Consider the following 15,912-nt stretch of genomic DNA (forward strand, 5'->3'; position numbering starts at 1 on the left):
TACATAGTGCCTGAAACCCCCAAAGGTTGCATTTGCCATGGAACGGCCAGAGAACCAAATTCTCCACACACCTATTGCAATGTTTGATATTATGAACAATGTAGGGCAGTGCTATCATGCTGTGAACATCAGTGCCCTCTGCTTTACATCCTTGATACCTGTCTGCTGTGTGTGGGGGAGCATGGGGACTTGCAACTAGGGATGAGAAAGAGCTCCCAGATCAGCCAGATCAGCCCAAGCTGCTTTCTCTTTTACAGCCTGAACTCCTTGGATGAGAATATGGTTGATGCTCCAGAGAATGCTCCAGTCGCTCCTGCACCGAAGGTGAGGACACCCAAACCTGACACTGTTCCATTGCACATTTTCCTGGCCAGTGTGGGTTCCTGCCATTTGATGTTGATGATGATAATTAATAATAATAGTAACCAGGCAGGATGTTGAGACAGCTCTTTCCCTGATGGGAATTTGGGTGTCAACATTTCCTGCCATGCTGTAGAACAGGAAGGTTGGGGAGCCGCTGGTATCTGTCAATGCTGTTGAATGAAATTGATTAGGGAAAGCAAAGATGGATATAGAGTCAGATCTCCAATTGCATTACCTGTGGAATAATCAAAGGGAATAAACTGGTCACAGGGGAGCTGTTAGAATGAATAATACAAGTGTGTATCAGTTTGTCAAGCCTCCATTTGTGTATGGCCTCCGTCTCCTTTCATGAATAATAGTAATACAGGTGCAGGCTTTACTTTTGACTTTTTCTTGGAGGTTGCAGAACAGCAGCTGCCAGCAGTGTGGAGCAACCAGTCCACAGGAATTAGCAGAGACTGTCTTGCACTCTAATCCCTGGAGGGGTCACTTGCTGGAAGTCTGCTCAAGACATTGCATAGACTGCTTCAAGGTTAAGGAGGACATTTTCCCAAACATCTGAGGCCTAATCTACACATGCAGCAGAATGAGTGGTTAAACCTGAAGGTGATAGGAGGGACTGTTCCATTTCAGGTTGCAGGCAGGATATGCAATTTATATCACTGCAAGTAAAAACTAGCACAGCAGGGAGCATGGTAGGCCAGAACCTTGCTCTCTGTTTGTTTATAGTTGTCTCTGCATTTTTACTACAGATAGTTTTTATGGAGGGAGAGCACTAAAATGTGATCCCCCCCACAGTCTGAAGTGGTATAGTCCACTCTGCCATCTCAGGGTTCTACCACCTTATTCTGATGCATATGTTGACCAGGCCTTAGCACAGTAAACGGGGGAACAGTTTGTGGTCTGCTGTCCCATCCTTGTCTGTCAGGGCCTCCCTTTATCTCCTTTTTTGTTTTGGAGAGAGCCTCTGGCCTGCCCGTCCAAATGCCAGGCAGTGGGCCTTATGACCATGACTAGAGGCCACACCCAGTGTGCTGAGCTGACACAGATAAGCCAGTGCGACTTATTCCAATGCTAATGCAGGTCAGTTGGCCTACTACAGGTGTGAACCAGCTATACTTATGTATTCTCGCTCAGTCAGGCATACCCCACAAGGTGTCCAGCCTTACAATATCACTGTTTGCAGGCCTCAAAGGGGCCCTTCCGATCCACAGCAAGGATCAGTAACAGGCATTGCAGGGTACCATGTACACCTTTGGCAAGCACCTTCTGTACCACATGTCAAATGTTTGCAGCATTGTGCTTGGCTTTCTTCAAAGGCCTGTGTGAGTGCAGGGCCTGGAAAGTCTCATAGCCATCCGCTTTGCTGTGCTATAGTCAACTAGCTGCAACGGAGCTAAAGAAATTGGGTTTTTGAGCACCATGAAAACTCCAACCTTCTATGGTGAACAGGAGTTATGTCAGCCACACCACACTAGGCCTCCTCTTCCCAGTCTTCCCCAAAGGATCATCTCTGTTTAGACCTACTTTCCAGCTTTCACATGTACGGATTCAGGTACTACAGCACAGGAAACAGGTGCTTATGGGGGGTGGCTCCTCTTTCTCTCTCAATATCACGGCTCTTGGAGTGACAAGAATCCACCCAATAATCCAAGGATATGATGACATCTACTGCTCACTACATAGTGGAGCCAGATTCTAAATGTGTGTGCTCTTTTTCCCCACCAGCACAAAGCAGATGCTCGATACCAAGCAAATGGCTGGAAGGAGCCCTTGAAAGCTGCCTTAGAAAGCCATAACAAAGACAAGCCAGAGCAACTGGGGCATCTCAAGAACAAGAGTTTGACCTTCGAGAACCCCTCCTTGGACACCACCGATCTCTGATTGCACTGTCTCCTCCTGGCAGAGGAACAGCCACTCATGAGCAGGACTTGCATACAGCCTGGAGACATTGCAACTGTTAATGAACTCATGGGGAATGCTTTTTAATCCATGGCTTGTGATTGTCTGAATTAACTCCAGGCCTGCATCCGAAGCAGGAATGAGCCTGGCTCAAACTAAAATGAGATACCACATCCATCAAGAAGATGGAAGAGGTTGTAAGTGCCTACCAAGCTAGGTAGTGTCAGCCAAATGTATCTACTATCACATGTTCAAAAACTAGGATGCAAAATACCACTTCTCATTGGAGACAGGGCAGGAAATGGCAGTTCTGAATAGTTTCCAGCCTCTAGGCACAGAACCTGTACTGTGCAGCTCTGTGCTATCTCATGCCACCACTAACCCTGCTAAGGGCAGGGGCCTCTTACCACGTTTGCCCAGACATCATGCAACACTAGTGACCAGATAGCACATTCAGCTTCCTGTGCACCACCTGTGATAAAAGCATATCCTGGGCTCACCTTTTCTTTTTCCAAGACAATAACCCAGGCTTGTGTATTCCTCTGGAAATCCTCGCAGAAAAGCTTATTGTGGGGTTCTAGGGATGAAGCCTATCTAGGCCCAGATGTCCTCCCTGAGCACCAACCACTGTGGGGCTGCTTTGCTGGTTATTGCAACATCTTTGATGTGTGGTTGGGTCGAGAAGCATATGAGGGGGAAACGTTGCCAGTGGGTACCATCTCTTCGTTGTGGCAAGGAAGATGTGCCACTACAAAGAACCTGGTGCTCAGTGTTGGGCTATGATAAAGGTATCTTGCTTCACAACATTCATCAAATGGTAATGTTAATGATTGCAAAACTGGAAAAACTAGGAATGGGTTCAGGTTGTGGGGCAAACATGTGCCTTGTGCCTCTCTGTATTTTGCTTGATGGTTGTCGGAACTCAACTTTCCCCCAAATCCCATTGTCGGTCCTTTCGGCAGTATGCTTTGAACTGGTTTCCAATGTGCATGGTTGTGTGAAGCATGCCTACCTTCAAAATAAATATTCAGCAAACAACAAACCAGATTCTGCCTTGTTTTGTCCGTGGCACGGCAGGAGCAGAGCGAAAACTTTTCAGCAGCATGCACCAGTACACTGTGCGTTCATAGTTTGTTTTTAACTGTGGTTTAATGTGATGTGTGACACCATATGACTTGTAGCCCACATTCATGCACAATCAGTGCTGAGTACTTCCACTTTGAGCTCATCATGGATAGTGGCTTGAGGCCGCCTAAGCCATACTGATCTCCAAATTAGTTTTCTAAGAAAGGCAAACAGAGTAAGTATTTTCCTCAGTCAAATGGCTGTAAAACACATTGGACAGAACTGGAAATCGAACTCTGGACTTTAAGAGGTGGCTGCCTTTTTGTCAGGGACAGCTCAAGCCCTCCTGCTGCCTGAGGTGGAACCCTGTTCCCATCAAGGTACAAAATAATGAAAGCCAGCCAAGGAATTTTGGCACCTGAGGGGAAAATCCCACAAGCAGTTCTCTGTAGGTATAAAAATAAAGCCTTACTAAATTAAATACTTAACATTTTGCTGCCCTTTCATAATACAGTAGGGCCCCACTTATACGGCGGGTTCCATTCCGGACCCCCGCCATAAATCAGAAAATGTCATAAAGTGGAACCCCATTGACTTTAATGGGCTGCGTTGCGCAAAAATGACTTGAAAACGGCGCAAAACGTCGCAAAAGGGAGAAAAAATCCTTTAAAATTGAAAATGAAAGGCGCTGCATCAGCGGAATGCCTTAAAGTGGAACGCTGTAATGCGGGGCCCTACTGTAACTGGAAGTTACCTGAATGGCTGCCTTGCAAATGGTGCCCGTAACATGTAAGCCTGTTGGCACAGCTTATGCCCTGGCAGCTTAGATCAAGAGACGGAATCACCATATTTGGAGATTAGTTCACAAAGCTTGTATGCATCCATTGGAAATGCTAGAGAAACCTGGAGCATGTTAAAAATGCAGAGCTTTGGGCCTAGTCCCTTAATTCTGTAGGATCAAACTTGAAACTCAAGCAAACCCTCCTTATGAAAGAACTAGCAATCCTAGCTAGTGCAAGGGCCACTAATCTGAGCCCCAAGATATAGCTTTGCGACAGCCCTGCCATGTTGCATTACAGTGTACTTTCCCCATCCACCACCATCCCAGGCAAAGTGGACCTATTCTGAGCTGGCAACAGCGTGTGAAGAAAACCACCCTCCTCTCCTTCAAAGCGCTTGACAAACACAAAGAAAGCCCTCCTGGGCAGGGGCATATTGGGGTGGTTGCATTTTTTGGAGAAACTTTTATTATCCAACAGCCAGGTTTACAAGATGTATCCTAAACAAATAAAGAAGTTGGTGATGGGGGAAGAAACCAGGAGGCAAAGTTACTGTTAACAACTCATCACTGCTTGGTACTATAGATCCATATGGCACGTGAACACCATACTGAGAACAGCACACAAGGCAGGGCACAGGAACAGGAAGGATCCTCGGCAGTTTTGTGGATTCCCCCAGTAACTGGGGGGGCGGCGGCACTGGACACATGCTCAGCATCCTATATCCCAGTGATGCTGCCAGCTATTGGGAGTTGTGGTCTGACATGTCCCAGAGGGATGCCTCTCCCCATCTCCTCACTCGCATGGTTCTAGATGTGCCTCTTGCAGCATAGCTCTGCAGAGTTATACGAGTCACTCTTAGAAGAATGCTGGTGCCAGAAACTGAGTTTTTTGTGTGTAGACTTATTAGCATGATTACAGATCTCCAAGGCACCTAAACTGTTACAGGGCTTGGTCCATGTCATGCAATTGGAAGGCTACTTGTGAGCACTGGGCACTGTAGGGATTCCTATACCATCAGCTGGCTGCAACAAATGCCTCCCGTACATATTAACTTATTCCCAAAGGAGAACTATACTGGCTATCTGAACTAGACACAGTTTATGCAGGCAGAGCTTTTGCTAATACAGTGACAGTATCTGACCAGTTCTTTCCCTTTCCACATTTGGAGTTGCTGAACCAAATTTGGCATTGACGCTTGCACTCGGTGTCAGCTGAATGTCTCAGCACAAACTGGCAAGAGCATAGACCCTATTCACCATCACCTGGTTAGGGTGGAGATTGTGCAGTACATCCTCAGAGAACAGATTTGAGTCCTACCTCTTCTTCTGGTGGACAACAGACAGGCACACTCGCTCTCTTCCCTGTCTGCATTGGTACTCGTGGGTCTTTCTAAAGAGCCGACGGTGTGGTTCCTTGTTTGTGGAGAAGTCTCCTCTCCCTAGATCTGCCCATGATGCTGCTGGCCTGTGCTATCCAGGGGCAATCCAGCTTTAAGGCAAGCCTTTCCCAGCTTAATGGGATGGCATGAGAAGGAAAAGCCCCACAGTCACCAACTCCATCAGAACTTCTTAGCACATTAGTTGGGTTTGTCATTGGCCAACCTGCATTGTGAGCGCAGTACACAAATCCTGGGTGCTGGTGGCTTTTGCTGGTCTGGAGAACTTCATCCCACCCTCAAGGAACTCTGCATCCCAAGCAGTTGCTTGTGAAGCCACTTATGGTGTCACTTGTACTTTCTGCTATCAGCCAAGTAACATCGCAGCTCAAAGCAATTTTCTGCTCCGCCTCCCTTGATTGGGATTAGCACACTGTAAAAGTGATGCAAGTTCCTCCTAAGACAGGGCTAGGGAACTTGTCTCTTCAGATGTTATTGGACTCTGACTCCCATCAGACCCAGCCATCATAGCTAGAGGTCTAAGATGATGGGGCATGGATATGGAGCATTGCCCCTGATCTAAGAGAGCTCTGGGGAAAAGAGAGATTCTTCGGGTGTAGCTGCTTTCCTCACAGTGTTTCAGTGTGACAGCTAGGGATACACCAGCTGAATGTTGTCATCCTTAAAGGGACAGAAATGCTGCCCCCTTGTGGACAAAAGCCCCATACTTCCTGGCGTCTACATACTGTATAGAGTAGGGCTGCCAGCATTGGGGGCAGGGAGGACAGGACTCCATGAAAGAAAGAAATTCAGCTGGAAACTCCATCCCACTTCCTTTATTTGCAGTCTGGGAAAAGCTGGATCTGAATGTCCTCCTTTGGGCAACAGTTAAATACACAGGAGTCCAGCCAGATAAAAATGTTGGCAACTATAATTCAAAGAAAGATGAGAAGATTTGTAAACAGAAATCAACATGAAGTCTTCTGGCAAAATTGGGATAGTACTACAAACAGCAGAGACACTCCGACTCTACCAAAAGTGTGTAGGTGTATCAGTTTTTGGCACTCTACATTTCACAACTGGAAGCATCCTTGAAACAAGTATACCTAGTGCACTTACTCTGGAGGAAGGAACTCATCTCCAAAAAAGGAATCTTTGTTTTAACTATGAAAGAGTCCCCTGCTCTCCTTTTATTCACAGTATCAAATAATCTGTCCCATCAAACCCTTCTCAAATTCCATTGCTTAGGGGGAAAGCCACAAAATCCCAAATCCCAAAGCATAAAATATGGAGGGCAAGGGTGGGGAACAGGGGAGGCAGAAAAAAAGGAAATAGCATCTTCAAGACACTTTAAGAGAAACAAGAACCTGATTCAGAGTAAACACAACAGAGTAAAGAGAGTTTTTAAAAAGCCCCCATATTACAACACATACGAATAAAATACCCCAACCCACCCAGATCTCTTGAAAAAGTCAGGAACATAAAAATTAGCCATGTTTCTCATGGAAACAGACCTCTTTGCTCCCTGGGGAAAAAAAAAAGCATCAACTGCAAAGAGGCAAAGACACGCACGCTCACACGCACACACACCAGAGCACGCATCTAACCACACTCTCTCACACAAGACATGGATCCTTCCAAATGAGTCGTTTCTCAGGCAAGTTGGTTGTATGGTGGCATCAGCATCTTGGCCTGTAATCCAAGATGCCACCACTGGAACTCAGCAGAGCTCTTTGGCCAATCAAGCTGTTACTGAGAATCCAGCATGACCATGAACTGACTTCAAAATCTATGCAAAGATTCCATACAAAATCTATGCAAAGGGGAATCTGAGTGGCCAGGCTTGAATAGACTTGCAAGGATGCAGGCAAAGCTCAAGAGTATAGTAAGGAAGAGAGTAAATAGTTCTTCTAAATTCTCTTCTGCACTTGGATGAACCCAGTTACTCTTAAGCTAATGTCCCACATGCAAAGTAGTAATTTATTTCCACAGCAAGAAAATTCATCAAAATTATGCAACAGTATTTGCAAACTTGCTTACTTTGTTTAAATTTGTACAGTTGAATGACTTTTTCAAGATCTGATATATGATCATTCTTTCTGTATCCAAAAATGCCCATCAGAATGCTTCCATGCTGCCCCTAAATTAAAGCCTAGACTTCTAGAAATCATTGTGGAGGCTTCTGCTGCTTCCAGAGCATTGTGGATATAGAATGAAAGATACCGGCAGAGAGCTGTGCTAGAACCTCTCATTTTTCAAGTCCAGGACAGTTTTGGTTTTTAAATATATAGACACACATGGCATCTGAAATGGTATAGTCCCAGTTAGCCTTAATGTGTAGATCAGCTTTAGCTAAGGTTGTCAGGTTGCAACCTAGAGGACATAAGATAAAGAAACCTGTCTTATTCCAGGTCACACTATAAGTCCCATCTAGCAGCCTAGTATTGTCTATTTCAGCCTTTTCCAACCTGGTATCCTCCAGACATTTTGGACCTGTGGTGGCTGGGGCTTATGGGGAGTTGCAATCCAAATACTAGGAGGGCACCAGGTTGGCAAAGGAGTGCAGTGCCTCTCTAGGCTCTCAGGCAGGGAAGGGTCTTCACCATCTGCCACAGGAAATAGAGAGATAGAACTTGGGACCCTCCATATGTCAAGCATGTGCTCTTCCTCTCAGTTGTAGTCCCTTCTCCGAAAGCATGTAGCTTCACATTTGGAAGACAGCCATAGCTTCTTCTGCCCATCCTTGCCTGATCTTGTCAGGTTCACCTTCTCCCACACTTGCTGTGTGGCCCACCTGAAGTCCTATCAATTGTAGGAAGTGGGGTGGGTGGGGGCAGACAACAGGACCGAGGAAGAATGTGGAGAAGAAACTATCATGGCTGCTTCACCTACTGCATTGGGGCTATACATATGTTCTCTAAGCTGTGACCTGGCAGCCCCTAGGACTAACCAGTGGGTCCCAAACCTTTTTCCTCCATGGGCCACTTGAAAATTTCTAATGGTCTTGGTGGACCACTTAATTATTTTTCTGCCTGTTGTAGCAATTGTAATGCACTCTCCCAGATGCTGTATGATTTTTAATTCTATGTTTACAGACATGCTACAGATGAGTTGAATGAAGCTCATGGACTATTGGTGGTCCGTGGACCGCAGTTTGGAAGCCTCTGGACTAACCCATTGTAGACCCAGGGTAAGATGCTGTCAGTACAGTGATCTCCATTTACACTACACATATTTATGACAGACAGTTGCTTGTGCCAGACTACCCACCCCCTCAAAAAAGAAAAAGGAACCCATCCCTGATTGTTGTTTGTTCAGGTGACAATGCACATTTTCTGAATTAAGTTCAGGGAAGAGATCTGTTGCAGGGGCAATCCTGCCTTGGGTCAGGGGGTTAAACTTCATAACTTCCTGTGAATTTAGAACTAAGGCTGCTGCTTTTCTTTATGTGTTTCAGCCCTTTAACAGCTGGACTGGAAAAAACCTCATGGCTGAGGGCTGGTGTAGAAGTGGTTTTGAGACATGCTGACAATCGGATGGACAGCACTGAAAATAAGCCACTTTATGCCTGACCTTCCAAATGGTGCCCAGCAGAACTTTGCAAGGTGCTCTTTCTGCTACCCCTGCAATATAGTACTTGGCCAGCATTTTCAGGAGACGTCCTGGGGCCAAGCATCCTAATGCTGGGGATTGAAAAAGGGACCATCCCACACATTGCCTGAGAAACTACGTAACAAAACCCAAGAGTTGGCCACAGGCCATCTTCACTCCACAGCTGGGCCTCCTCGGGAGCAGCAGCGAGGCCGTCGCATGTTCTGTAGGAGTGCCCTGAACACACTAGGCTGCCTCTTGATCTCACCCTTGTGGGGAGCCCCCTTGATGGAGCTGGCACGGGTGCTCTGAGGAGTCATCACCATTTGCCGGCCATGCTCTTCAATCTGCTTCTCCAGGTGCTTTTGGATGGCCATGCCCAGCACCTCCACCTCCATGGAGGCACCGTACACTTCCCATGTCATCCCCTTCTCATCCCAACTGACTTCCCTCACAGGCTCTGGTGTCTCTTCTTGGGCCCCTTTAACGTGCACCTCAGGATAGGATGCTTGTGGGGATTTGGTCACAGGAGTCATGGGGCCAGTGGCCACTGACCTGGTCTCCACTGGGATGGACACTTGCATTTCCACATCTTTCTTAGCTGGTTTCTGCTCTGGGCCAGGGCTTTTCAGAGAGGAGGCCCCCAAGCCTCTGGCATGGAAAGTGAAGGCTGCAGAACCATCAGGTGGGTTGATGGGGCTGACGGCCACTGACACCAAAGACACACGATTGTCAGCTTGAGTCCCAGCATCTTGCTGGGGAGGAGTGACCTCAAAGGAGCAGGTCTTGGCAACAAGTTCCCCAGACCTCATCTTGACATCCAGTATGCACTCCTCATTCATAGCTGTGCTGGCTGCTCCTGGTTTTTGTTGTTCCTGAGCTCTGTTTTGATCCTTGAGACTGGAGGGTGTTGCTTCTCTGAGCGCTGCTGTCTCGTTGGCGACTTCACCTGGAGTTGTCTGTGACTCACCTGATACCCCCTGGTGTTTGACTTCATGAGGAACAGTAGCAGCAAGGATTCCTGGCACTATATTGGAGCCCCCACCCATGTTAGTTTCCAGAGCAGGGAACCTCGCTTCCCCGCTATGACCCAACTGGTCCATTTCTGTAACCAGTCTGCCCGACTTCCCTGGCGTGGCTTTAGCTCCCACGTGAATAGATGCCTTGGTAGCTGCTGATGCAAGGAGATCTCCACACCCTTCACTCAAGAGGTTCCCTGCTTCACAGACATCACTGCCAAAGTGTGACGTATCTCCCTTAGAGGCATCCAGCTGTCCTTGGCTTACGTTTTGCAGGCACGATGGAAGTGTTAGACCAGCCTTGGAATGTACTGTTCCTGCTCTGATGCTCTCTGACTCAACTTTTTTTTTGGTTGGTTCAAGAAAAGCAACATGTTTCAGGGAGGCTGGTGCACTGGATGGATCCTTATTGGCTCCCTTTAGGCAAGGCTCTGCCGGGAGATGACTACATGTTGCTTCTCCAGCAACAGGGCTGGCTTTACTTTCCAGAGGGTTGCAGGTACTGGGAAGATCCTTCAAGCTCATGCCCTGCTTGCTGTTGTGCCGCAAATCATGATGGGCTGCTATTTCTCCTTCCCCTTCCAATGTGGTCCCTCCAGTACCTGCATCTTTTAGTACCACAATATCTGTGGCAGCAGCTAGTTCCATAGAAGGCTTTGCTTCTACAGTAGGCGCCTTCTCCTTCTGGTTTGGGTTGTCCACCATGGTGTCGTCTTGGCTGCCGACGTTAGTACCAAGATCATTCACACAGCAGTTCCTCATGGTGAGATCTCTGTCACATCTGATGTTTTGGAGGCAGCTGTCTTTCTCCTGACTGCAAGGTGAGCTGGGGCTGGGCTGGGCAGCATCTTCTGGAACTGCTTCTTGGTTCAATAACTGCAGCGTCTCTGGCTCTTTAGCACTGCCCATTTCGAGATGAAGCTTCTGCCATACTATTTCAGGCACCTCTCTTGGAGGACTCTACATGGAGAGATAAAAGTGGGGGGGAGGCAGATGAAAGTTATGCCTATGCTGGAAACACACTGGAAAAACCATCAGCTCAAAACTATTTGCACCTTCTGAGTCTTGGTTCCCTGGTGTAATCTAAGTTTATCTGGCACATTGTAGACTTACCGCACAAGCACAGAATCTACTAGCTGAAACAGAACTTGGCATGCTGAACAGTCTCAGAAGGTTGCTTTCTTCCTTTTTTTAAAAAGCAAGTTTTTGGTCTTCATATTTGCAAAGAAAAAGCTTGGAAAACATGCCAAACGTGTGTTATAATGTAAAGGTTCAGCAACCAGAAAGTGGTCAGACAGGGCTTTTAAAGGATTAGGATATGGGGACACAGGGTGCTTTCAGACACCCTGCTTATTGAGCATCCATCCTAATTCATTTGCAGGGAGATTAGATGAAGTTGGCTATTTAATGAATATTCATTCTGATTTGTTTGTGGGGAGGTTAGCTGGTGTTGCATCAAAGTAAGCATTATCGCACACTTTCAAGTTCATTTTCGTTATAGTAAACACTTTGATCTTTTGAGAAAGCGGGTTTGTTGCACAAGACCTCCCAATGAACTGTGAACGTGCAGCCTGAATCTGCCAGTATGTGACTGAATCTCATCTGAAAATGACAACAGTCTGGATGTGCCCATGGGGAGGTATTCACTAAAAAATGAACTACTGCAAGGGCTAGTGCTAATGCAATGGGATTTAACCCCCTCCCCTCCCCCATGTGGAACCCACACCATCCTCAAATCTGCTCTGGAGGGGTGGGAAAAAAACCAGAACAGATTTAGGGTGTGTGTAGTAGAAATCTGAAGGCCGGGGGGGGGGAAATCAGATCCCCCCCCGAATGTTTCTGGTTTCCCCCCCCCAAATTGGGGGGAAAACAGGGGGAAAACATTTTCCCTTGAAATTTTCCAGGTTCCCCCCCCCCGGCCTTCATATCTCTAGCGTGCAGGGAGAGGATAGGATATTGTTCTGGTGCATAAGGAGAAATCCTTGCACTGACAGAACAACCTGCACAGCACCATCTCCTATGGCTACTGCTCCTTGTCCACAGATTTTCCTTGTTATCGAATACCATTCTCCACATCCCTTTCCTCGTCCCTGGGTTCCTTCTTTGCCTTCCTCATTCCTTGGCACCATTGGGCTATATCCAGGCAGTGCACCCTGCTTATTTGGTCAATTTGTTATATACACCTTCCAATAACAGCTGAACCATTCTACATCTTCTGAAAGGTTTAGAGAAGTGCATCAATAACAAACAGAAAGCTCATTTTTGCTTTCTAATGTGTTGCTTCTTAAATGTAAGATGTGACCTTTATAGGGACCCAAAGAGCCTAACACACTAATCAGAATTCACATGTATTATTTCATAAATCCTTACAACAATCCAATAAGGTAAATCAGTATTGTTGGCATAGTGGTTAAGGTGTTGGACTACGACCTGGGAGACCAGGATTTGAATCCCCACACAGCCATGAAACTCACTGGGTGACCATGGGCCAGTCACTGCCTCTCAGCCTCATGAAAACCCTATTCACAGGGTCGCCGTAAGTCAGAATCGACTTGAAGGCAGTACAAGCAGAGAGATCCCCATTTTGTAGATGGGAGGCTGAGCCTAAGAGACCCTTAGTTTGCCTAAGGCCATATACAAAATACATGGTAGAGGCAGGATTTTAACCAATGACTTCCTGATTCACACCTCAGCCTTACTTTCACGATACTGCATTAGTCCCCAGAAAACAAGCACCTTTACCTGAACGGTACAGGAAACATCACATAACATTCAGATAATCATATATTCAGATAAACTTCTGAGGATGGCAGCTGATTCATTCAATTAATTAGTTGGGAGATTTGGAACAAGGATAATGGTGGAGGCAGCTAGTCTTATGAAGTTAAGAGGTTTGCTATTTGCTCAGCTCTGCCACAGTTCAAGGAATCTGATTTTCCCCCAAAAGTTATGCCTAGAAATGAACAAACAAGATCAGGTCTATAGTTGTTTCAATGTCACCAAAAATTGCACACACTTTTGACTAAACAGCTGGCTGCTGCAATAATCTCCTGCAACATTTGCACACACAAGCTGGCAGCACAATTTGTGCACATATATTTTGGTGCCGAAGCCTTCAGAGATTCCATGGTGACAACGGAGAAGAGACATTTGGTCTGGAGGTGGTGTGTTAACAGTGAGCAAATAGCAGAAATCCCATTGTAACACTGTATTATCAGCTCCAGCACCATCCCATTTGAACATGCCACAAACTCTGTGGAAATGTTTTTGATATGAACTGTGTGGGGATTCGAACCCTGGTCTCTCAGGACGTAGTCCAGCACCTTAAACACTACACCACACTGGCTCTCGGTTTAAGCAGAAGATACTGCTTAGTTGGTCAGCTGCCTTTTACTTATACCGGGCTAGAGGCTCATACTGCCCACTAGTCACAGGTGTCAATGATGCGCACTTACAGTCCCTTTTGTGCCAGAAGAGGGCTCTAAAGCCCAAGTACACACACTCCTAGATAGCTTGCTCAACTATTCCAGCCCCAGCCCATGTTACTGATTCAAGCTCTGAAGTCCTTGAGAGCAAACCAGGTTTCAAACTGGGATCAAGCAGAGGTTGGAGGGTTGATAAGAGGGGAGGTGAACTTCAGGGAACTTTAGGAAGAGACTGTAGGTGGACAGCACATGCTTTGCATGAAAAAGGCCCCCAGTTCCACTGCTGGCATCTCTTTTCAAAAGGATTAGGCAGCAGATGACATGGGAAAGATCCTTCTCTGCCTGAGACTCAGGAGATTCACCGCCACTCAGAGAAGACAATACTAGGCTAGAGGTGCTTGGTGCAAAGTAGCTGCTTATGTCCCCAAGAGAGCTGTTAGGAGCACCTTAAATTAATGTACAAAACACTATATGACATACATTGTCGTTCTTTGCATCTAAAAGGTTCCCCCTCTAGATGTGGCACGTTGTAAAACAGATGTAGTCCTGCATACATTTTCAACATGCAACCTGACCCTTAGCAATTGCGCTCAGGTTCTGCTTTTTGGGCTTCCCACGGGCATTTGGTTGGCCGCTGTGAGAACAGGATGCTGGACTAGATGGACCATTGGACTGATCCAGCAAGACTCTTCTTATGTTTTATATTCTTTGAGGAATGCCAGTGCCCTCCAGAGAAACCAAACTATAGCAAGATACCCTTTTTTGAAACCCTCAAAGCAGATGTCTTCATATCAGTTATGCAGACCAGAGCAAGATCACAGGTAAGAGTTTTATAGTCTAGAATACCAAAAGACTTTAATCAGACTACTCCACATCTTTCTACAGTCAGCAGAAAAGAAAGCAGTGCATGCCACAAATGAAGATAGACTTCAAACAACATTTGAAGCAACTACTGAGCCATTGTGAAATCTAGCCCTATTCATTCTTTTCCTTCAAACCACATTCATATAATAAAGCAAAATACATGATCATTGCCTACAATTATGAAGATTTAGAGAAAGAATAAAAATCAAACTTTTACGTGAAGGCAGCTTAAACTCTCCAGAACCAAATTCTGCACAAAGAGATGCTTAGTTCTGCAACTGACATTGCTGATACATGCTTAATTCAATATCACTAATTCTGTCTCTCATGGGAAAGAGAAAAGTGCTCTCAGGCTACTGAATCATTGTCCTACGAACACTAAAAATAAACTTTGACAGCTTCCTCTTCTGAGATCTCAGCAGGCATTCCCCACATACCCTCAAGCTTCTCTTTGAGATCTTAAGGACTAGAAACTTGCTTTAAAAAAAGAAACAAAATACTTTGCTCAGTTACAAATTCCAAATTTGTGCAGTACAATCACAGAACACACACATTTTTGTCTATGCATGATATGTCTTATGTCTTACATAAACAGAATATAAACTGATTATTATTATGGCTTTTAACATGCTGAGACTAAGACCTTGTGTGCAGTCATTTTAACACCATTTAAAATGGCTCCATATGGAGGTTGTTACCATGTAGAGGTATTCTCATGCTCCCACTCAGAAAAATATTCACAACAAATGGCAAAAACAAAAAGGTTTGCCATGTGAAAAGGATCTTAGTACAATGCCCATACCTTGTCATCTGGTTCTCAGAGCACCAGATTTGAGCTGAAAGTTCCCTGTTTCAGAGCTAGCTACATATTACATGTAAAGTGGGGGGGGCTGCTTGCAAGAAGGATGTAGTAGAGAAACAATTTTCACTGCTTCTCACCCCAAAACTCCTCCCTTTCAAAGTGGGATTTCAGTTTTCAAAACAGCATTGGGAGTGGCTCCGTTAAAATATAGCTAGTCCATCAGAGAACATTAGCAAAACTGTACATTTCCTGGCTGAATGGTTTCAAGAAGAAATGGATTCTTGGGACAGAGGTTTTCAGGGGACAGGCACATTGCCTTACAACTGAGCGTCTTCTACACGTAGAGAGACACACAGCACACCACAGCCTCCGTGCTGATGAAGCAAAACAGAACTCTCCATCCCTGAAAGCAGGTGTCCGCCTGGGACTCCCACAGGGAAAGCTTCATGGCCTTGTCTGCTGATCCAGCAGTTACCTACAGCTGAAAGTCTCATCTCCAGCTCAGTGAATTAACCTGCCTCTCTTATCACTTTATTAACATCATGCTCCGTCCGTACACTCTGGCAAGCTCTATTCCCCAGAGCAAGGAGTTTGGAAGTTGGAGATAAAGCTCATGCATTGCTGTTTTGTCACACATTCATTCCTTCTCCACACCCCACTCCAAGGGAGTCACGTATTTAGTTTTGTATCCCAAACTTTCTATGAGAGGATCCTTGTGCTACTT

General features: G+C 45.9%; 2 protein-coding genes across 5 annotated transcripts in view; one reads left to right on the forward strand and one right to left on the reverse strand.

Annotated features, from left to right (window-relative positions):
- The window catches only part of CDHR2 (cadherin related family member 2), a 42,288-nt gene extending 38,997 nt beyond the window's left edge, over positions 1-3,291 (forward strand). For all 4 annotated transcript variants that reach the window (XM_061617539.1, XM_061617542.1, XM_061617540.1 and 1 more), the window contains 2 exons: positions 258-324; positions 2,092-3,291. In XM_061617539.1, the coding sequence (XP_061473523.1) occupies positions 258-324; positions 2,092-2,247 (223 nt within the window). In that variant the 3' untranslated portion in view covers positions 2,248-3,291. The remainder of the gene's footprint in view (positions 1-257; positions 325-2,091) is intronic.
- A 5,960-nt stretch (positions 3,292-9,251) lies between these two features.
- Positions 9,252-11,043, reverse strand: GPRIN1 (G protein regulated inducer of neurite outgrowth 1). Its single transcript, XM_061621961.1, has one exon. It carries the CDS (start codon positions 11,004-11,006, stop codon positions 9,252-9,254), a length of 1,755 nt encoding a protein of 584 aa, XP_061477945.1. The 5' UTR covers positions 11,007-11,043.
- Positions 11,044-15,912: the final 4,869 nt, after the last annotated feature.

This window comes from Rhineura floridana, chromosome 3 (genome assembly GCF_030035675.1).
Source record: "Rhineura floridana isolate rRhiFlo1 chromosome 3, rRhiFlo1.hap2, whole genome shotgun sequence".
Lineage (NCBI taxonomy): Eukaryota > Metazoa > Chordata > Lepidosauria > Squamata > Rhineuridae > Rhineura > Rhineura floridana.